The sequence below is a fragment of the Amblyomma maculatum genome, chromosome 11 (genome assembly GCF_055883805.1).
Source record: "Amblyomma maculatum isolate TAMU_Amacu chromosome 11, ASM5588380v1, whole genome shotgun sequence".
Lineage (NCBI taxonomy): Eukaryota > Metazoa > Arthropoda > Arachnida > Ixodida > Ixodidae > Amblyomma > Amblyomma maculatum.
In genome coordinates this window covers 70,606,643-70,630,582 of record NC_139354.1, presented here as the reverse complement: position 1 = coordinate 70,630,582, position 23,940 = coordinate 70,606,643, and the positions used below count along the sequence as shown (strand labels likewise).

General features: G+C 46.6%; 1 protein-coding gene and 1 long non-coding RNA gene across 2 annotated transcripts in view; both read left to right on the top strand.

Annotated features, from left to right (window-relative positions):
* Positions 1-23,299, top strand: part of LOC146174123 (uncharacterized) — a 33,647-nt gene extending 10,348 nt beyond the window's left edge. The window contains exons 2-3 of the long non-coding RNA XR_014702294.1: positions 22,857-23,014; positions 23,127-23,299. This is a non-coding gene — a long non-coding RNA (uncharacterized LOC146174123). The remainder of the gene's footprint in view (positions 1-22,856; positions 23,015-23,126) is intronic.
* LOC146174124 (uncharacterized) lies at positions 1,079-7,467 on the top strand. Its single transcript, XM_084584256.1, has 9 exons — positions 1,079-1,225; positions 1,849-1,973; positions 2,072-2,257; positions 2,323-2,407; positions 3,521-3,667; positions 5,268-5,489; positions 6,704-6,878; positions 6,977-7,050; positions 7,127-7,467. The coding sequence occupies exons 1-9, from the start codon at positions 1,079-1,081 to the stop codon at positions 7,385-7,387; spliced, it is 1,422 nt and encodes a 473-aa protein (XP_084440382.1). The 3' UTR covers positions 7,388-7,467.
* Positions 23,300-23,940: the final 641 nt, after the last annotated feature.

Sequence of the window (23,940 nt, the reverse complement as noted above, 5' to 3'; positions counted from 1 at the left end):
AGTGTGGCAACTTGTGTACTTCTGCCATGCGGAAGAAAAGTAAACACAGGTGCTTCTTCATTCGCGCTTTGAAGTCGATAGCTCCACTGGCAGCTGAAAAACCAGTACAGGATGCGACCTCTTGTTCTCCATCGGTATCGTCCATGAGGAGGCTAGAGCTTAGCAGTTCATTCCCACTTAAAACGTCGCCTTCCGCAATGGAAGCACTCGCCGAAGCGTCCAACCGTAGCTCACCACTACTGCTTTTTTCCGCGACAGCGGCATCGCCAGGCGTGTCGAGGTCCATATAGCTTCTGTGGTCCCGATAAACGTGCCTCCGATACGACTCAAAGAGACGGTACGTCTTTGCGCAGCCTTCCACACCACACATCACAGAAAAATTGCTATCATAGCGGTGGTCCCCTATGTGCCTGACCACTTTGCAAAACTTCACAGACGTAAAGGGACAACGCGGACACGTATGAATCATTTTGAAGCACGTATACTTGCGGGTGACGTATACTTCGCTGTCACACCATTAGGCCAGCCATTTGATGCACTCTGTCAACTGCAACAGCTGAGAGAGGCTTGGTTGATAAACATTTCCGAGGGAGGTAGATAAAAGCAAGCTGGAGTAGAGCAGTAGAGACCTCGGCAGCGCCGCTAGCTGAAGCCACTTTCTGAACGGAGCCTCGAAACTAGCGAAAGTGACCTTGGCCTGTCAATACAGGCACAACAAACATAACTGCGCTACGCGTAATGTCTGAAAAGGTAGAGCAGTGACAGGAGTAAACATGGCCTCCGTGATGAGGCGCGCCGACGCGCTGCCGCCGATCTCAGAGGGCTCAAAAGTACAAAAAAAAAGCAACTTTCTTTACTTATTGGTAGGTGGCGCTTGCTACAGTACCAGAAAGGGATCGACTTCAACTGGTCTATCCATAGTACTGGCCATGGGTTCTTTATAACTTGTCCATACGTTGTGTAGTCTCACTTTTGCTACTTTTGCAAATGGCGTGTGTTTTGCATCAGTAGATAGAAGAGCCCTCCTTTAGAACAACCGAATTACTACATGTGCTGGCCCTTTATCCTGCTATAAGCAATGTCTTCGTTGCCGATCGAATGCCTGGTTACCTGGAAAGGCAGGAAACAGGTTCTTCTTGTCAATGGAGATCACAAGAAGTCCGATGTGATTGATGCTGCCATGCTGACGGAATCGTGGACATCGTTGCAGTGCGACCGAATAGAGGTATGCACATTTTTTATACGATAGATTTTAATCGCTTGCTGCTTTCAGGGCCTGTACTTGTGCATATAATCGCGTTCTAGTTATGCGCTTCAGGCCAACGTAGTATCGTGGTTTGCTTATAGGCCTGTGCTGTGTCCAAAATTTGCGTGCAAGCTTAGGATAGACACCGGTGCCAGATGTATATATATCAGAGCCTGTATCTTAGCTGTGAGCAACAGGCGAGCATGCAATAGCGATGCCTGTCGCGCTGTTAACTGCAGCGCTAGTGTTGCTTCAGAAATTGTTTCCAAATGGATCATGACTCCGTTAAAAACGGGTTCTTTTTTTTTTTTTTTTTCTACACTGCACTGCACGTGTGCGCGCCTCGCGGAGCTGGAGCGGACGTTCGCCTTCGCAGGGTTCAAGGTACGCGGCGCGCACACGGGCTGTGGAAGAGTAGTGTGTTTCCATACATGCGCGCGTGGAGAGTTTGGAAGCCATCATAATGTGTAGGCCAATCTTATAAACAGATGGGAAACTAAGTAGTTTCAGAATGCTCGTAATGAAATAATTACTAAACCAATTGTATCCACATTCATTATTATGTTTTTGGCTTCCAATTCATAAACACATTTTTGTTGTAGGTCTACAATTCCCGCTTTGAAACATATGTCGAGGTCCCGGAAGGACACAAATTTTGCGATGGCGACAAGATAAATCTGGTTGCCAGTGACAGCTGTGATGAAGAAAGCTTGCCACTCAAAACTGGGTTAGTAGGCCACCTTTAACCCTGTGCTGGAGCTATAACATGGGACATTACAGTCATGATACTTACGGTGCACTTAATTCCATCCTCTCTTTTTTCAGATCTAACGATGGTCCATCAGTGGTGGCTTCATGTATCAGTGGTTTTCAGCAAATGCATTATGAACTGCCTCCAGTTCCAGTTGACATCAAGTTCGACATTGACAGAACAACATTAGGAGAAGTGTCGAGTCGCACAAAAAGCCGCATTGTGTCTTGGATTACATCCCATTTGCTGACAGTTGACCTGTAAGTACCACTTAGTAGTGTTGTATGCTCAAATCCTGCTCATGCAACCTCTCTTGCGCTCGCAGGTATCCTGGGAAATTCTACGAGCCTGCAGCTAAGGCTCTTGTTCTGAAATATCCAGTTCTCCGGGATGCGATGGGAACAGGCTTTGTAAGTTCCCTACCTGCTTGCCAGTCTTTGTAAACAAATAGCTGGTAATATCTTCCTCAAAAACACCTTCCGAGGTTACTCCTACTATCAAAGTATAAAAACGAGCCGTCTTTTGAAGCATAAAAGGAAAGTATCTGTAAAATGCTTTGCACTGAGTAGGTTACTTTTTTTCTCAAAAAGAGAGAAAAAAAAAAGCATGCGATGAAGTGACTAGCCATGTATGCAACCCATGCTTGGGTTCATATTGCGACTGGTCGACCCATCAAAGATGAGACAGGCGAAGTGTGTGTGCACTTGGCGACGTCCGGTGCACCCTGTGCTTGTGTCGCGTTATACCGGTGTTTTACGTGGTGTGTACGCCTCTTGCCGCGTAACATCTTGGTGGAGGTGCGGGGTCACAACAGCGTCTCTCGTAGCCTGAATCGCTTTGGAATGTGAAACCCCACAAACCAAACCTCATCACAGCTGCTTCTTTCCCTGTGTTTGCATCATATGTTTTACATACTGCCTGGCAAGCAAAATTTCACCTCCTATTTTCTTAACTGCTTACTTTTTTACTTAAGGTGGTATTTTTCCTTGAGGTAATATTTTTTTCTCGTGTGGAATTCACTGCTGCTTGTGGACCATTCTGGCATACATTGGGAATGTTCTGTGCACATGCATTGTCTCCTCTTCAATGATTTTACAAGGCATCAATTAACTGCAGTTTTTTGTGAACAAAATTTTCTTGAATATTGGTGGGATAGAACACAATACAGTAATTAGATGTGAATTCTCTTATGCCCTTGCAGGATGTTCATGAGGCCCGCACATGCACTATGGTTTGCAAACATCTTTGATAGGGAATTAAGCATGTTAATTTGCAGCTTTAATAATGTACTGAGCAGCAGGTGCGTCCACAGATTGCTCATGCATTTCGGCTCGGGCTCGAACAATGCAGTGCTGCTTTTAGCTCTTTTCCTGCAGTAAGAGCAAGTGGCTTGTGCGGAAGCATTTATGATGCCTATTGCCGTTTGAGTCTGTTTTCTTCAAGGAAAGTCTGTATATATTGTTGGCTGCTAGGCAGATGTTTAATTGATTTTGCATTTCCAATGTGATAGTTTTAATTTACAGGATTCTTGGAGGGTCGCATTTAAATACAAGATGTGCAATATTCGAAAATCCGTGGATAATAATCCTAAGGTTGAAGAAGCAAGAAAGAAGTTTTGTAGGAAGGGGAACTTTCAAGACAAATGTCATCCAAAGAAGCAGTGCCGCCTGGTAAGTGAAACCCCTGATTTACACCAGTATTACAAATATCTGGAAAAGTTTTGCATCTTTTCTAGCTGGGTTATCTGAAAAGAAATGTTGCAAGTTAAAGTGCCCTGTGAATGTCATTGCACACAAGTAGGCGCAATTTATTATAGTAATTCTGCTTTGTTTTGAGGTGGTGGTAAATACTGACTTAAAGAACAAATTATAACAGCCAAAAATAAAAACCATGGTATTGCACTGGTGAAACAAGGAAGACATAGCCACAAAAGTAAATGGAAGGCAGGAAATCGGTGCAGACCCCTCCCTGGCCACGCATTTCATGAAACGAGAAAAAAACTGCGACTACAACACCTGACTCTAGAACTTGCAGTTACTTTAAAACTGTAGAACAGCTGAAATTTGGAGAAAGTTGGTGCTTTATGTTATGTAACCAACACACAGTGGCAAAAATAAAAAAAAGCAGAGCAGTAGCTGTATGTTTAACTGCTGTATTAAAAAATAATTATAGTAAAATCTTATTAATTGGCCTTTTAATACCAGCAATATATTAGAATTTTCCAAAGGTCTGATTGATCTATTGGCCTTAAAGAACTGCTGAAAACTATTTGCATCACAGCAATTTTATTTAATGAACACTGGGATTAGGGTTATGCATAAACTTGAGATGAAAGTAAAGAGCAAACCCGATTTTTCTTGGTATTGTGAAGTGCCATGTTTTGTGAATACTGTTGGGATTGTCGAAGAATTGCTTCAAATTTGCAACTGTTACCATCGGCCTTTTGGCAGTGCGACACAGTAGCAGTGATGCCTCGTTACAAATGGCCCTGTTGCGTTTTGAGGATGCTTCACCGTTTAGATGGTGACACTTGCTATCGGCACCGTGCGGAAACCCAGCGGGTAGCACTCGCGGTGAAAAGGCAGTGCAGCGCCACGAGTGGGCGCTGGAGGATTTTTGCAGGAACAGGCGTGGCCGCCTGGGTAGGGCACGCACTTGAAAGAGGCAGCCATGGGAATGTAATTGGGGTCTGCGCAGAAAAATAGTGGCAATTTTGGCCAGCTTGAGTGATGTAGTGATGCATAAACAATGCGAGAGCCACACGGCACAAGACGTAGAGGCACGGACAAGTCCTGGCTGCCTGCTGGGCGTTTATTTCTCGGCTGGAAACACAAGAAACAAAAATGACAGAAGGAGAAGCATGCTGCTGGGGAAGGCTGAGCAAAAAGCTTATATCAAGCAAAACAAAGGTAAAAGCAAAGAAACGTTGGGTCCTGCCTCCCTTTTCAAAAGCTGTTAGGTTTGCCAGAGCAAAAGAGATAGCAAACTGTAGCCTACACAGTTAATTGCAATACCTAAAAACGCATGCAATGGTGGAATTATAAGGAATTTAGCATTGAATGGAAGGAAAGCACTTCATAAAGGTAAGTAATACAGCTGTAGAGTAAGGGCTGACAAAACAGACTGATATTCAGTTGTGTTCAACCTTTGCACAGGTTGTAGATCATAAAAAAGATTTTGGAATCTTAGGTCTGCGTTATCTAAAAATATGATAGGCATTACTTGTGATATTTTACTCAACTGTGTTATTTTTATCATTTCTTTTGCAAGTCAACTGGTGCTTTGGAAACCGGAGGCGAAGAAGATGATGGAGTCGTTGCTGCTCACATAGAATTCATAATTAAAGAAGTGAAACGAAGCACACCTGACATCGCAAAATTGAAAGCTTCAATGAAGGCCACCTTCTCATCACGAAGGAAATGGATTCAAGAAAGCAGCCCATCAACAGCGGTGTTGCTGGAAAGGTACCCAGCGCTGGCACTTCGTGAACTGGTAAGGTTTTAAGACGTGTAGCATCAGGCCGGTTTCCTGAAATGGTTCTTGATGATGGGTCGTACGCATGCCATCAGTCGGGCTTCACAGAGACATGCAGTATATAGTCGGCTGTTGTAAGAGGCTCAATAGGTTATGAGAAAATACTCTATTTAGTTTAAACATTTGCAGTGTTTGCAAAATCAGGATGCAGAGATCCACTGCAGAAGGTAAAACAGAAAGATTGCATTTTTGACAACATAAACTGACATAAGCATGGGAGAAATATTGCTTGGTAGGAAACATTTCAACTGAATAATTTGTCTTCATCTGGGTGAGCACAGTCATCACTGGTAAGGGTATTTAGAACTTTTATCTGATGGGGAGGAACAGGTTAGGTTTGCTGGAGAAGGGTGAATATGGGTGATTGATAAAGAGTGTTAGTGCTAATTATTTATTTGGTAGACTAAATGGGCAGTTTTGTAATCGTAAAAACATTGAAATATAACTGCTGAAGCCACAGCGGGTCGTGAAGTAATCATTGCTTATGTTTCGGCTGAAATTTGAGCACTTCTGCGTAATTGCGTTCCTCTCTGTCCCACTTTTGTATTCTATGTGCTACTAAAAATGTTTATGCAAGGTCATGATTGCAGTCGCATTTGGATGGAGGGCGTTCTTTGAGGGGCATCTGCTGCTTTATTTTTAGTTGTGTTTGCCTATGGATACTGCATAATTTTCCAGCTGCAGTGGTTGGAAGAAATGCTAATGCACCAGTCAGCGTGCATGTCAGGCAAAGAGATATAGGCTCTGAATTTCGGTTCACAACGGGTTCAAAGATGCATTCCCAAAGGTGATTAGGAACAATTAGGGAATAACAGGGTGGAGACGAAGGACAAGGAAGAAGACAACACCTGCACTGTTGTTTTATTAAACAATTAGGGATTGATGGTAACAACGTACATAGTTACGTTTATTAATGGATTCACCCTTATTCCCTCAGAAAAAATTTCAGTGCATCACTGATGACATATTTAAACAGAAATCAGAATGATGCAACCTCTAAATTATGATGAAAGAAAGCAACTATGCAGCCTTTGGACCAGCTTTCCAACTTTGCACCAACAGCACAACTGTCCAGTGCTTGGCTTGGACACTTGTGCACGAGCGACGTGATGTCTTTTTGTATTTTGCAAATATTGTGCTAAATTCCCCCTATCATTTTTGTTCATTTTCAGCTTCGCCAGGAGTTCATGAGTATTACACAAGTGGACTTTGAGTCAAAGTTGCTCAGCTTTATTAACACACATGGAGAGAGGTGTCTCCAACTCCTGAAAATGTCCCGTACCGCAAAAAGTGCCCTCGCCGAAGCAGAACGGGCGATTTCAGAGACAGAAGGCGACTTGAAGAAATGTGAGTGTTCAGAGCTTTGTCTTTTAGTTCCAATTTATTTTCTTATTTTTATGTTTTTGTAATCGTCTGGGTGTTCTATGAATTTTCTTTGTGCACAGATTACTTCGCAGTTGCTGTCCTGCAGCTCCTCCCGCACTTAGTGAAGGAGCAGCCCTATTTTCTGAGAGGACCAGTAAGATTATACTGTTCATTTTAATTGTAGTTTGCTTGAAATTGTCTCGTTTCTTATTAATTCTATTTTATTACAGGACAGCTACCCCTCCCTTGTCATGAACAACAAGGCTCTAATTGCCACAGAAATATGCGCCACTTTTGAGTCCTACAAGGTGGAAGTGATTGACCTGATATCAGGGACAAGTGCCCTCATGGAACTTTATTGGATAATGAACATCCAGTATTCTAGCAGGAATAAGAACACATTTGCTCTGATGGAGCATTTCTGCGGCCTAAATTCGGCAGCACGGTCACCCCTCGTGATGCGGGCGATCAGCTTAATTGAGAAAGTTTGAGTCAACAAATAAAGTTAAACCTTTTGAGCTACACTTGTGTTGAATTTGTTTTTTGAAAGCCATATAGGCCCACTGCTTCATAGTGCTTCTAACATGCTATTGAGGTTAGTGGTTGCCTGGCCGTCAAACCAAAGCTAAGCTTACTACTAAGGTAGTAAACGAGGTTGTTGCTGTTACTACTTTAGGTAAGCTACCATTCTTACTACCCTATGGTAGTAAATGTTAAAAAAGGTAGTTGCTGTTGCTACCTGTCCACAGGTAGTAAATGTTACTACCTTTGCAGTTACTACGTACAGTCACTACCTAGGTAGTCATATATGTGACGGTTGTTGCTACCCCAAAATGTAGTAACCTCAACTACCTTTTTTTTTAGAGTGCACTTCCAATTCTTGGCTACCTATTTGAAAGGACTGCTCAATACCTATGTTGTTTAGCATTACCTTAGTCTTTTTCTTATAATTCTTTAAGCCCACCTTTCTGCTTCTCCTATCTAGATCACGTTTCCTTATTTGCAGTTGGTCCCCTGAGTTACTTAGGCAGGCAATGCCATCAGTGAATCGTAAATTACTTACATATTCTCCATCGACCCTTATGCCCAGCTGTGCCCACTTCATGCCTTTCAATGCACTGTCTAAGCAAGCTGTAGAAAACACATTAAAGATCGTGTCTCCTTACCTAACTCCTTTCTTAATTGGCACTCTATGTCTCTACGTGTGTAGCCTAGTTACAACCTGCTGGATACCCACACACACACACACACACACATAATCGCCCACATACCCTAGCGGCTGTCGGCAATGGTACTACTGCTGACCACCTAAATTTTCACAAAAACTGTCACCACGTGAAGACGTTTGTTCCTTTTGGCCCGACCTGTCGAGCAGCATTTTTAAACACTTCACTTCGTGGAACCTGTGTCAACATCGCAAACGTCCGATTTCTCAAACCGCTGGCATCTTAAACCCCTACCCTGTCCAGCCATGCCGGCCAAAGTAGTCGGAATCGAATCATATGGGCCTTTCGAAGATCAGTGTAATCATTGGACCGTCGCAGCTGTCGCCCACGTTATGCGCTAAGTCGAGACACTGGCTCGGCTCAAGAGGTTTCGAACTTCGGTTTACAATGTAGTGTATTTCATCAATACAGCACCAATGCTCACCAAGAAATCAAGTTATCATCTGGAGACCAAAGGTCTGAATGAGTGATGTTATCGCACCTTATCGAATATGATTCCATGTGACAGACAGGATCATAGAAACTGTGACACTATTCTGTCGTTCCCCACTTTCTTCCTATTATACAGCAGTGCAGCGAATTACCTCTTACTCTCCGTTTTTCATCCTTTATGGCCGTTCTCCCACCACAATTCTCGACAGTTTATTTTTCTTGACGCTTGAGTTTTCCTTGACATAACTTGCTGCTCAATTCGCATCCCGTGTGGCCAGATGCCGCCACCTTACTCGCATCAAAACTGAAACTTGCCAGGGAGGCTTTTAGAGTCTATGCAGTTAGTGATGTTTAGCTCGTTCGTTGCCAATCATCAGAGGGGCTGAAGCCTCCCAAAAACGTGGTCATTCGGCAGTGCCGAAGCAGAAGACGATGATCTGATGATGGTCAGGAGGAGATATATATTTACAGAAGCAAAATAGTATACATAGGCAAAGTTACAGCAACAAGTCACACAGATAACTGTAACTTAAAAGAAAATGAATACTCTCACACAGAGAAGTCACTTTACAGGCCCTTACTTTCCTACCGAGCGTTTCGGTTAAAGCCTAGGGGGTGTAAATACGTGCTAAGCACGGAGCCTCAATCTTGACTGTCGAACATGGTCCGAGGACCGCTTTTTGATACCAGACATCAACAAAGACCCAAGGGCGGTCACCTTAGGTGATCCGCCCCGAAAATGAAGCAGCCAATCAAACTTATTTAAAAACATGCCACGACCACCGTGGGTTCGGAATAATCTTGGACCCAGGTCCTTAATTACGCCAAATAAAAATACAACATTAAAAACACACACTCTCTCCACTCGCTGGTCCCCAAACCCTCTCACACGGCGCCTGTCTTTGCCTCCCCTCCCCAGCGTGTTTGCGACGCGACCTTGCAGCTGGCGCATTTCTGAAAGAAACGCCGCGGCAATCTGGAGACTAGGCCACCCAGCCGCCCCGTTCGAGGGAAAGGGGGGGGGGGGCACTGTCCCAGAGCAGTGTACAGTCGCCGTTGCTCGGACGCAATGCCTCGCGACACAGTGGGAGGCCGCTGGGCTGATTGCTTACTTGGGAGGGCCAAGGGTCGCGTCTATTGTCGCCTTCTGCAGGACATTTAGCGAGCGCTTGCGGCAGTGCAAAAAGCTTCATTAACGGCGTCTCCCTGCACCCATGCTTGGCGCCACGGCGGGACATCGCTGGACGAGCTGGCCGTAAAGTGGTTCGCAGAAGCGTGCTGCCGTTGTTCCCGGGTGATCAGGATTCGTCTGCCGTTCGCTTCTTGGCGACGCCTCGGGCGAAGGGGCGAAGCAAACCAAGCCTCCCCTGCGCCCGCGCGCCCGCGCCAAGAAAAGGGGAGAAAACGAGAAAAAAAACAGCGCTCACTCCTTGGCCTCAGCGCGTGGGGGGTTCGACTGCCAGCTCGACTCCACGTGCGAGTCGCTTTTCACTGCGGCCTTACACGTCCCTCCTAAGAGGTTAAATGAGCTTGGAATCCGGTCATTTCAGCCCAATACAACAAAGGCCGCAACAACCCGCGAAGAAAACAAAACATGTAAGACACTTCCCACGTGAATGGAACGCCAAATGAATCTCGCGACACAAGATGGGTATAACTCAAAACAAATCACACATTCGCATCGGCGGACCGGACAGTGTTCGTGAAATTCCCGTGCGCGGGCAATTGGATGTCGTCACGCAAAGTTTACGCGCATTCCACCGTTCACATCACACATTGCACCGAGTACGCGGGAACATTCACGCGTCGCCGAAAGGCCATGGCTCAAGCGTGTGCTTGCTCTACGCCCCAAGTCACATTGGGGACACGGGTTAACGCGTCGGCGTTACCATTGCTTGACCCTTTCCTGTGGGTCACCATCACATTGTAGCGCTGTAGGGCCAGAGCCGATCGCGCGAGTTTTGCCCCATGAGGCGTACTAGTAGTGAGATTGGAGAGGGGGTTGTGGTCAGACACCACGTTAATTTCTGTCCCGTACAACCAATGATGAAATTTCTTTAGTGTCCAGATAATGGCGAAAGATTCCCGCTCGATCGTAGACCAGCTGGTCTGCGTTGGCGTGAATCGGTGTCTGGCAAACGCTATCGGCCTGTCCTGTCCCTCGTCTCGCATCTGCGCCAAACAAGCCCCCGCTGCAACGTCGGACGCGTCGCTGAACAGCCGATATGGCCTTTTAATGTCGGGGGTGTTCAGCGATGCAACTTCGCACAGAGCTGACTTGAGCCTGTCGAGCGCGTTTCGCGCTTCCTGGCTCCACGGAATCGTGCTAGGTACACCTCGCCTCGTCAAAGACGTGAGTGGTGCGGCCACCTCGGAGTATCCTTCAACGTAATCGCGGTAGTAACCACATAAGCCTAGCAGACTCCGTAGCTGTCTCTTTGTTGCGGGGGGCACGAGCCCACGAATGGCCGACATCTTTTCTGGGTCGGGCCCATGGGTTCCGCCTCCCACTATGTGTTCTAGGTACTTAATGTGGGCCTGTGCGACCTGACACTTTTCCCGGCTCACTTTAAGCTTGGCGTCGCCCAACAAATCAAAAATTATTTCTAAGTGCCGCAAGTGTTCAGTCGACGAGGAAGAAAAAATGGCGATGTCATCGAGGTATGCGGCCGCATAAGCCTGATGTTTCAAGAGGAGGGTGTTCATTATCCGCTGAAAGGAGGCCGCGGCGTTCTTTAGCCCGAACGGCATGACGCGCCAAGCATATTGTCCCTTGTGAGTTACGAAGGCGGTCAGATGTTGGCTCTCCGGAGCAACCGGCACCTGCCAGTATCCGCGCCGCAAGTCGATAAGAGTGATATACCTAGCGCGGCCCACCCTCATGATGAGTTCTTTAGGGGGTGACATTGGAAAGGCATCCGTGCGCGTCGCTGCGTTTAAAGCGCGGTAGTCAACACACATGCGCACCGATCCATCCTTCTTACCCACACATACGACGGGATGGGCGCACTCGCTTTCCACCGGATACACCAGCCCGAGGTCTAGCAACTCGTTTACCTGGCGGCTCACCTCACTCCTTAATAACTCCGGCACGCGATATGGGAAAGTGCGTTTGAGCGGGTGGCCTTCGTGCAGCTCTATCTTATGTGCCCCAACTCGTGCGATTCCCGGCGTTTCGCTGAACAAATCAGCGTAAGCGGCAAACACCTTCGAGATCTCGAGGCGGTCCTGAGTAGGTAGGTGTGCGAGTTTCTCCGCATCTATCAGACAACCACCACATCTCTCAGGCACATACCGAGGGGTGTACTCGATTTCACAAAACTCCTCGTCTTCCTCGAAAACTACCCCGACATTGCTGACACGTGCGTAGTAGGGTCGCAGCCTGTTAGCATGCGCTATCGCTGTAGCCTTTTCTCCCTTGTCGATTCTGTACGAGTCCTGCCTCTCTTGCGCGGTTACGACGAATGGACGGAGCCATTTGGGGGCCATCTTACTGCCAGGGTCTGTGTCAAAGAGCAATACCTGGTCTCCGACGACACACGTCTTGCTCCGTGCGCGCCTGTTATACGCCTGCGCGTAACTTCCCTGGCTTGCGCTCGACGTCAAACCCGCTAATTCTGCTGCTACTTCTAGCTGCTGGCGTAGCTGTCGCAAATACTTCGCGGGTTCTTCCCTGAGTGTGTTCGGGAGGGGTTGCTCGCCTGTCCATGTTCGCTGCAGAATTGCCAGCGGTCCGATAGGGTTTCTACCGAATAAGAGCCGGAACGGCGCCACGCCTGTAGTGTCATGGGGGACTTCCCTGTACGCCCAGAGAACGAACGGGACCAGTCTATCCCAACTCTTGGGATCTCTCTCAGTAACATGGAACAACATGATCTTCAAAACGCGGTTTCACCTTTTCACTGTCCCGTTGCTCTCCGGATGCTCAGGAGTCGAAAAACGCGGTGCGCATCCCAGTCTTGCTAACATCTCACACGTCAGCTGCGCCGTGAAGTTCGTTCTCTAATCTGAACAGACTACCTCAGGTATGCCTGTGCGGCTGAAAATCGTTAGAAAGCAGTCGTATGTTGCCCTAGCGGTTAGGGATCGCAAACAGACTACCTCCGGCCACCGCGTGCACAAGTCAACGAGGCAGAGAGCGTACCTATGACCCCTGCTCGACGGAACATCGAGCGGCCCGATTATATCGACATTTACTACCTGAAACGGATGGTCGGACCCCGTGAGAGGTGTGATGGGTACCCTATCTTTAATTCGCCTGTCTGAGCGGACTTGACAGCCGTGACATGTCCTGCAGTGTCGCGTTACGTCCCCTTCTAAGCCTGACCAGAAAAAGCTGTACTTAATTCTGGTCTTTGTATTCCGTGGCTCCAAATGGCCTCCCCAAAGGGACTCATGCGCGAAGCAGAGTACCTCTTCACGCCTGCTAAGGGGGAGCACAAGCTGCTTCACTTTGATACCGGAGATCGAGTCCCAGTAATACAACAAGCCGTCTGAAACAAGCATGCCTGCCTTCCCTGCCTTTTGCGTCAGCCCACGCTTTCTTTAAGGTTTCGTCTGATACTTGGTCGGATCTGAATACCTGGCGCTGTTTTAGGGCAGCGTCCGCGTCATCCTGGATCGAGATTACATCTTCCTTCTCGCTTTCTTCCAGATCTACTTCGCAGGGCTGTTCTGTCGCCACACCCTGCTCACCACTCATTAGTTTTTCTGCCTCAGGCCCCGCCGCTTGCTCCTCGTGTGATGTAGAGATCAGCTTTGCGCTCTGCTCCGCCATGGTGACAGACGCGTTAACTGCTTCAGACAGAGGGCAGGCCTTATTCATAACAAGTGCCTCGTAACGACTGTCTGTCTCCGAAAGCATTTCCGAATCCTCCCTGGAGAGAAAACAATCCACTCCCTCCGCCAGCTTATCAGAAAGCGCGCTTACAATGTCTACTGCCTCGGGCCCTGCTATGTGTACGGTGGGCCGCCTGATGCTTACCGCAAGAGTGACCAGTTTTGCGTTAACCGTCTCCCTAAAAGCCGAAACTAGCTTTATCGAGCCGGATGGCTCCCGACATATACTTGGCACGAGGCCTTCCCTAACCACGGTTATCTCGCTACCGGTATCAATTATAGCTGTCGCCGGTATCCCTGCGCACTCAATCTCCACCTGCTGTAGCTTCAATTTGCGTACCTGGTCAAATGACTGGGGCGTTTTCATCTCTGCTACTAGGGTTATCTGGGAGGTTACTGACGCCGGTGTTTCGCATGCCTCTACGTTGGCTACAGCTACTTTTTGAGCTCGAGCGCGTTTCTCCTTCTCCTGCACGTTTTGTGAAGCGCGAGGGCATTCCTTGGCTCGGTGGCCAGAAGCGCGGAACTCATAACACTGAATTGGCCGTTTGCTATCATTGTTCGCCGCTTGCGGGGGTCCCTTCGGTTTTTCCGCATACACAACAATTTGTTTCGCGGCGCGCCCTTTGCCCTTAGCCTGTTCGAACGTTTGGAGAACGTCGGATATTTCGTCAGGTTTGAGCCACCTCTCCTCCTCATGAAGAGGCACATACTCTAAGCCCTCAGGGCTCAAGCTACACTTTATGCGATCTGCGATGACCAATGATACCAGGTCGTCTTTGGTTTCTACGTCCCGTGACCGAAGGTAGTATGAAAGTACGTCTTAGTGCGCGAGGTGAACTGCGCCCAAGTTTCATCGCGGCGTTTCGTCGCGCGCTTAAAACGTTCGAGGTATTCTGAGGGGTTAAGCTTCAGCTACTTCAAAACGGCTGTTTTTATCGACTCGTTGCTGCCACACTCATCGTCCCCGAGATTACGGAGAAGGTACCTGACACGCTCAGCTAGTGCTGGCACGATTAAGTGAACGCGGCTTTCGTTTGGCACCTTGTACGTCGTGAAAATTTTCTCGACTTCCTCGAGCCATAACGGCACGTCCGCGTCACACGGTAGCTTCAGTCCCTTAAAGACTTTAGCGCATTGGGAGACTGGGTCGGGTCCCATTCGACGCTGATCGTCAATGTCTGACCTTACAGACGTCTGGCCGCTAACCGCTATCGCCATTGCAACCGCTAGATCTAGCCCAAGTTTCTGTAACTCTAGGCGTTCCTGTGAAAGAATTTTCAATTTGTCCAGCTCAAAATCTAGCTCCATGCGGCGAATTGCAACCGCATCGGATACCGACATCTCCGATACTTCACGTAGCGCTCCTGCTACAGGCTGAGTTGTCGCTTGCTGCGACTGCTCGCTGTCATCTGTTATATCTCCCCCTGTCTCTCTCTCGCCTACGCTCGCCATCATGCTCCGTGTTAAAACCATACGCCACTTTACACTTGAGCCATAGCCACTTCAACAAAGCGCAAAAAATCCCGCTTACCCGTGATGGTGTCGCCAGTTGGGGCCTCCGTCCCTTGGTGCCGCAGCCTCGTCGGAGTCCTTCCCCAGAACGCTGCCTCTGGTTCGGGGCCTGGATCACCTTGCTGCTTCTGGCTGGACGTGCGGACGCTTGTTGTCTAGTGGGTTCCCAGGGCCTGGGTGCTCTGGGTGATGCTCGTGGTCGCTGGTTGCCGAACCCTGTCGTGCTGCGCCAGTGATGTTTAGCTCGTTCGTTGCCAATCTTCTGAGGGGCTGAAGCCTCTCCAAACGTGGTCATTCGGCAGTGAAGAGGCAGAAGACGATGATCTGATGATGGTCAGGAGGAGATATATATATTTACAGAAGAAAAATAGTATACATAGGCAAAGTTACAGCAACAAGTCACACAGACAACTGTAACTTAAAAGAAAATGAAGACTCTCACACAGAGAAGTCACTTTACAGGCCCTTACTTTCCTACCGAGCGTTTCGGTTAAAGCCTAGGGGGTGTAAATACGTGCTAAGCACGGAACCTCAATCTGGACTGTCGAACATGGTCCGAGGACTGCTTTTTGATACCGAAAATGAAGCAGCCAATCAAATTATTTAAAAACGTGCCACAACCACCGTGGGTTTGGGAATAAGCTTGGACCCAGGTCCTTAATTACGCCAAATAAAAATACAATATTCAAAACACACTGTCTCCACTCGCTGGTCCCCAAACCCTCTCACACGGCGCCTGTCTATGCCTCCTCTCCTCAGCGTGTTTGCGACGCGACCTTGCAGCTGGCGCCTTTGTGAAAGAAACGCCGCGGGGGATCTGGAGACTAGGCCACCCAGCCGTCCCGTTCGAGGAAAGGGGGGGGGGGGGGCACTGTCCCAAAGCAGTGTACAGTCGCCGTTGCTCGGACCCAATGTCTCGCGACACAGCGGGAGGCCGCTGGGCTGATTGCCTACTTGGGAAGGCCAAGGGTCGCACCTATTGTCGCCTTCTGCAGGACATTTAGCGAACGCTTGCGGCAGTGCAAAAAGCTTCATTAACGGCGTCTCCCTGCACCCATGCTTGGCTCCACGGCGGGACATCGCTGGACGAGCTGGCCGTAAAGTGGTTCGCAGAAGCGTGCTGCTGTTGTTTCCGGCTGATAATGATTCGTCTGCCGTTCGCTTCTTGGCTACGCCTCGGGGCGAAGGGGCGAAACATACCAAGCCTCCCGCGCGCCCGCGCGCTCGCGCCCAAGAAAAGGGCACGTGGGGGGTTCGACTGCCAGCTCGACTCCACGTGCGAGTCTCTTTTCACTGCGGCCTTACACAGTTCTACCTGTCGTGTGGCCTCCTACCGTACTAGTGAGAAGGGGTATTTTACGCACCACTCCGCATTTCTGCCTTAATGAAAAATTTTCCCACCAGGGCCATCACAAGTCTTCCAACATTCCCCAACGGATCGGCGCCGCCGTGATACTGAAAGTCGCCATGTTGCTTGTTTGAAGCTATTTGAGTACCATGGCGAATGGGTTGCTTAGGAGGAGACCGACTGGCCGCTTTTAAATAACCGCGTCACCGCCTGCGGCGCCCGCCTTATAGCTCAACTAGCGCACAAAACACCGCCTCGGTTTTAACTATTTTTACACCCACATTTGGTACTCAGACGAAGTGAAACATTGGCGTCAATGACGGTGACAGCGAACATCAGCAAGATGTCTCTCCTGTTCATCTCTTTGTTGCTTCCAGGCTTAAAAAAAAAGGTTTTGACACAACCTATTAAACATTACTCAGGACGCCAACAGGCCATCGTTTAATTATCTTTATTGATAAAATATTTTTAGACTTTTGAAACATTCCCTAAAAGAACCGCAACAAGATGCCTGCTTTCGGTCGACCTCTAAGGCACTACTGTGAGACACGAAACTAGATGAACCCGCATGCATTGCAAGCAGCGTGAATATCCGATTACTTAACGTATCAAGCAAATACCTTGAACAAATGAGATATATGAACCTACTGCTGAAAACGTCTCGCGTGAAAAAGTATAAATTTAAGTACTCAGAGGTTTATCTCGCAAAAGGGTCTTAGGAGGTGCATATACTGCTCTACGCGATGTATCCAGATTTTTGGTAGATGAAATGTATCAAATTTTGAAAAACATTTGAAATCAACTAGCACGTTTCTAGCTGTAGCTGTGTTGAGGACTTTCACTGCCAAAACAATTTGTGCAATGTATTTTTTTGAAAAAAGGAATATTTACGCCTGAAACATTTGAGTTAGGAAACCATGGCGAGCGTGGAACATATGCGCAGCTTCCATATACACAAATGACGCAATAAATACAACTAAAAAAAACTTCCGTGAGCACTGCAGAATCCTCACTTGGGAAGCGAAAGCGGGAGCGTTGCTGCTGTACACAGAATATTCCGCGCCCCTAATAGAGTTATTGTTAGCAAAAAAAGTGGTTTGTGCTGAACAGTGGAAACTCCTTTCCTTGGCCTGTTCGTAGCATTATTATATATAATTACAGATGGGTTAAAAAAAGAAACGGCACCGTACCTGCCACACTTTCTTCCTGAAGTGTAAGATTCGATGATACGACCTAGCTCCTGTCAGGTTGCGTTTCTTGGCGCGCCTTCATTACAGTGCTCATTCAAGTGTGTGATAGGCAGTAGGGCGCCAGTCCTCACGCCTGGCATTTTAGTAGCCACATGACAATGTGACACACGCCTGAAGCGCCCAAGCAGAGACTATACGCACAGGAATTGTCAAGTGTTTTTTGCACTGCAGCCCTTCTACTCGTATTCCTTCAAAAACTCTATGTGTGAAGCCAATTTGAACTATTAACTTTCCGAGGGATATCAGGTGTCCATAAAAATAAGTGTGAAATACCGCGTCTCTCCTTTCCTGTAAACCTATTGTAGAACGCCCATGAACTTTGATGAGCTATATGGAATGCTGGTTCTGTTTGACAAGGAGCGCGCGATGTACCGTGCGCAGGAGCAATTCTCAGGCTTGAGTGCAGAGTGTGTCTTATATCCAACGCATCGCCAATAAAAGGACTTTAAGAATATATTCTCTGTGAAGAATACGCAATGTGTGCCCAGGAAGCATGGCCGCCTGATCAACACAGTAAAGTAAGCTTCAGATCTGAGACACAGCAAGCACAGTCCTGCAAAACGCCATGAAGCTGCACGATCTTACGTGATTATTTGTATTGTTTCCATCGCGCCACCGCTCTCTCCTCACAACGTCTTTGCGTCTCCACCGCCTTCTTTTATGATGCCACGTTCTTGCTAGGATGCGCAATGACGCCAGCGTCGGCGGCGTTTACCATCGCAAGTATTTGGGCGTGACGTCACCATGAGCTCAGAGTATTTTTAACGAGGTTTGGGAAATTTTGTTTTATTATTTCTTGTCAAGCTCTTGCTCCCCACCCACTAAACTTTGTGTTCAGCGGCATTTATAAATCTTTACTCACGTAAACATTCTTTTACTTTGAATCTTGCTGAAGGAAAAACATGTCAATGAAAACGTTTCGCGTCCGTCTCTTCATTACCTTTTACATCCATTTCATATAAAGAAAAATCGCGAACAAAGTCAAATAAGCCTTTCGCCTGAGTTATAGCACAGGCCACATGAAGCCGAGTTTTGTGTTTATTCTGAGCTGTAAACCGGAGCCGATTGGACAAAATGACCTCTCACGCTCATTACTCCCCCATTCGTGGCATAAGAGGTGACGTATAACGCACAGCGGTTTATAATAGCCTAGTTCGAGGACGGTTGGCCGTGTCTCAGTGCAAGAACAAAATGATCAGCGCCACAGAAGTTGATATTACGGCCCAGCATGGTAAGACCCACGTAGTAGACAGTGCGCCGTCATTCGCGGCTGAACCGTAGCGAAGGCCTTCAAATTGGAAATTTTTTGCTGTTTTTTTTTTTATTCTCAACAACAATAATCAGGTCTCTTCTGAAAGGAAGATGGCGTGTTTCGATCAGAACTATCAAGTAAGAAAAACGCACTCTTTTATGCAGAGCGTTTCAGTTATTTCGTAAAGCGGGGCATAGCAGAGCCTGGATGTGACAAATTTCAAACGTGTTTCACAGCACTTTAAAGACAGCACTGCAGAAATAAGAAAACCTGCGCGTTTCCCCTGAGGACGGTACATCTCATGAAATATATTAAGATTATACCCGGACTATACCCACCGCAGGTTGAAGGCCTCTCCCCTTTCCCTCCAGTTATCCCGGTTCTGCGCTAGCTGCATCCACGTGCCGCCTGAAAACGTTCTAACCTCATGCGTCCGCCCAACTTTATGCCGCCCCCTGATATGTTTTCTTTTACTTGAAACGCGACTTGTTACCCTAAGCGACCAACGGTTGCACTTTTTCTGCACTACGTGCCCTGCCCATGCCCATTTCTTCGGTTTGATTTTCAAAAGAATTTCGTCCTTTGAACCACTTTGCAGGCTTCCTATATCTTAACGTTACACCTACCATTTCTCATTCCATAGCCATCTGCATTGTGCTATGGGGCTCACACGTGGAGGGTAACGGGAATGGTTATACTTTATTTAGGCAAAGGCATTTCTACACACTGAGTTGAAATCTGTTCCATGACATCTTCCGAGACTAGCAGAGATTGCTTAACCAAGACACGGATAGTCTCATGGAAGAAACAGAGATCAAGGTTAAAATTGCCCACCTTAAAACAATCAGCAGCGGGGCCAGACGGAGTCAGCATGAAAATGATATGCAACCTGAACGACGACTTAGTCGCTGCTCTTGCAAAATGCATGCTAGAATGCAGGCAACCAGGGCGACTTTCAATCACCTTGAAGGTTGCTTATGTCGGCTTGATCCCCGAATCTGGTACAATGCTACATGAACTAGTGATTTGGGCTTGTTGGTGAGAATACAGAGTAAAATGAGGCAGCACGAACAGACATGGAAGAACACACAACAGGAGAGGCGCAGTGCGCAGGGACACACATTACGTTGGCTGCCCTGGTAGAGGCGAACCAAGACTCGAAAGACACGCAAAGGCTCAGACGGGAAGAAGCGTACTTTCAGACTAGGCATTCCATGTTACAGGTGAGGCGACCACAAGACTGCTACACAAAATTAAGTCAGCACTTGAAGAAAAGTTTCCAGCTTTCAATTAACATGTATCCAAAGAATAACCAGGAAAGAAGGAAGAAAAGGGCAGATACACTTCACAAAATATATGAAGGAAAACAGGACAGGCTCTTGTGGTCACCGCTGAGTATCAAGACAGGCGTATTGTGGACACAGTATAACAGGTGAACTAAAAGCAATAATAAGCGGCTCAGTCAGGAGGAGCTTAGTTGACACTGGTGCAGAAGTGGCCATTACCTCTATGATAGCAGGGACAATGGCTGCTATATTCATAAAACGTTCAAAAACAATCATAGGTAATTTTCACAAGGGAAAGGTCTCCGCATGCCAAAATTATATTGGAAGCATATCAGGATGACAGAATAATCTTATAATATGGGCACAAGCCCGATACAAGTTCCAGGAAAATGAGGGAGCTAATAATTTCGTTCACGGGGTCACCTTCCGGGTAGTATCTGCCCCTCAGTACACGGTCAGCAAGGACAGGGCGAGTAAGCTGTAAGAAAGTATTGAGCACTATAGGCAAATCAAGGTAGAATACCAGTGTGATCCAATTCTGAAAAAATTTCAATTTTGATTTTAGTTGTAGCAACTCACCCATGGCGACGGACATTGAATATTCTGTCCAGTTGTGTGTGGCACTGCCTGTCCTATTTTTGTGTCTTCGTCTATGCCAATTGGCGCTGCCTATTTTTAGTATATAAAGCTACAAATAAAAGTCTAAAAACAATTTCTGTGATATCGTTCCTGTGGACACTAATGACGCATAGGATCTGTGTAACATTAAACACATAAATGGAATACAATTGGCTGTATCCAACTCTTTGATTGGCTCCCGACCTGGTGTCTCCACGCCGGACGTTACGTTAAAAGTAGAACAGAAAACTATCGTAGCGGATCTATAGATACGCGAGTAATTCTGGACCTGGACTTTGCAAGCGCTTTCGTTGACGTGAAAGTTGAATCAATGCTTGAAAACGTACAAGATCGCGAAGCAATCGATACTTACAGATACGTAATAGACTTTCGATGCGACAAGCAACCATTCAAAATGTAGAACAGTAGTCCGTCTTACTTCAAGGCAGAACAAAATTGAGGACCTAAATCCGTCTGTAAGCAGACATCGTGCTTTGGAATGCGGGAAGTAATGATAGACAATTTTAGTCACTATTCAAACAGCTTGGAAAACGGTTGAAGAATACATAAAACCTAGATGCCTCAATGTTCTTGACAGAAATCCGAGATTGCTTTGTAACACCAGCCACCGGAGAAACTGAATAAATCGTACTAAACACTTTGGAAAATTCCGCTAAAGGCGGACGGAGTATCTATTTTAAGAGTGGAATAGACTAGAATCATCCTACGTATGTGGCTTCAGAAAAATTGCCCTCACGGAGAAGCAGGAAATAAACTCGAAGGCTGCGATAACAAACAAAGTCTATTTAGAGGCATCGCTACCTCAAGTCTGTCATGCAACAAGCCAACCTTCTAAGATTCGTAAAAGCCTTTGTAATCAGCAGGATAACCTACGCTGTTTCGTACTCACACCTAGCTAAGGATCATTAGAAAGAACAGAAAAGTACCACTTGACCTCCCCTTCACAATGTCTGCGAACCGATTATTAAAGCCGGGCACAATACATTTGCCGCACTGGTAGAGGCGAACCAAAACTCTAAGTTCGAAAGACTGGCAAAGGCTCGGACGGGAAGAGGCATACATTTAGAGCAGACATTCCATGTGACTGGTAAGGTGACCACAAGTCTGGCATCCACATTCAGTAAGCGAACAAAAATCCCCCACTTTCAAATAACATGCATCCAAACCATCTACAGGAAAGAAGGAAGAAAAATGTGAGATACACTTCACAAGATATATGAAGGAAAACAGGACTGGGTATTGCGGTCACCGCGTAGCATGTGGAAAGGCATATTGTGATCACAGTAGTAACAGATGATGAAAAAAAAAACTAGCAAGCGACTCGATCAGGAGTAGTGTAGCGGGCATGGGTGCAGAGGTGTCCATTCCCCTGAGATAGCCGGGATAATGGCTGATATAAGTATAAAACATTTAAAAAGAATAATAAGCAGTTTTATCAAGCGATGGATGTCTGCAAGTTAAAAGGATACTGGAAGTATGCCAGGATGACAGAATAATCCTATATATGTGCACAAGCCCAAACCTAGTTCCAGGACCATGAGGCAGGTGATGATTTCGTCCGCGGCGTCTCTTTCCAGGTAGTCTCTGCCCCTTAGTACACTCTCAGCAGGGACAAGCGAGCGAGCTATAAGTAATCGTTCAGCACTATAAGCTTAACAGGGTAGATTACCGGTGTGATCCAATTCTGCAAAATTTAAATTTTGATTTTAGTTGCAGCAACTCACCCATGGCGACGGCAGTTTAATCTTCTACTTTCGCTGGCCTTTATTTTGCCGTAACGTACACTTGATAAGCGTATATCAATACTTCCAATATGCACTGTTCAAGGCATATAATCTCCTTTATTGCCATGTCACTGGATTGGAAAGAAAGGGATATATAACATTTCTGATTTCGGCCTGCTAGGTGTTTATGTTCCCGAGGCTGTAATGGCGGCCCTCGTAATGCTGGCCTGCAAACAGATGCAAGGAATGTAGTCACTGGATTACTTATACATATGTATGGGGCAAACAGCCAGTATTCTTGTTGAGATTCTTTTGAGCAATATATATAGAAGCGCTGCACGCTGGCACCGCATTAGTGCATACCAAATAAAATGATAAAAATATATAATTCCTAGCAATGTCGACATGCCCAAGACGCTGTATATTACATGTATGGCGGCTATTTTCAGATTTTAAGCCTGGATCAACTTCTGTTTGTCAAGGAGCAGAGTCGAAACCTCGAGCATCTTCCTTCGACCCCATGTCAGGCAATGAGAAAACTGACTCATATTCGTGGCAGACAATACAACTTTATAATATACTATACCCCGCAAGGAGAATCCGCTATGTGAGTGCTGATACGGCGTGTATTCTGTTGTCACTTCTATTATTTACCATTTCTTGTTGGACACAATGCCATAAATTGTCGTTTGCTCCGCATATGCGCCTTCTGCATTTAGGAAAGCCTTTGTGACAAAGCTGCATACATCTGTAACTGGAGGACATCGGCATCCGAACAGCATCGCTCATCAATCCGAACAAGGTAAGTACACATATGAACACGAACCTGAATGCATCATTCAAAATGTGCCGCAAGCGTTTACATACCTTACCCAACTCAGCCCAAGTGTTAAGTCAACTGACAATATTTCAGAGCAATAAATATTTGCGATATATATGTGGTCGTAATGACACTGTGTTCCGCCAGCCCATCTAAGGAGAGATGTGTAGAAGAAAAACCTCAATGCCTTGGCAGATTTCACATTTTACTTTTGAAGCAATGCACAGGAAACCCAGCCGAAATATGAGTGGTTATATGCACTCATGACATGAAATATGAGCTCTCTGTATTACAAGGAATAAAAACGTATATCTTCAACGAGATAAATTTTTGTACACCTGTTTATATACGTACTTATAGGAGATTTAGCTATACTTTGTGAGCGCCTGCCTGTTTAAAGTGGATAACCTGCTTAAGGTCGTCTTCGATTTCACATGTTTCATAACATCAGGTCTGTATGAAACCCCTGGCAGGCAAGGGCATCGCGAACATTCGACTTTATTTTAGAAAGCGATTTATATGACCTGTTGTTCATTACAGAATCTTTTTAGCTGCATTTTGGCAGTCCGCAAATTAAGCCTACATCTCCAGAACTATAGGTTTCTACATTTTAAGGACGAATGTTGGTTGCAAACTTTTATTAGCTTTTAAAATAATGGTGAAACACGGCTCCTGATTACGAGCACCTTGCAAACAGTTAGGCGAAAGTGGCC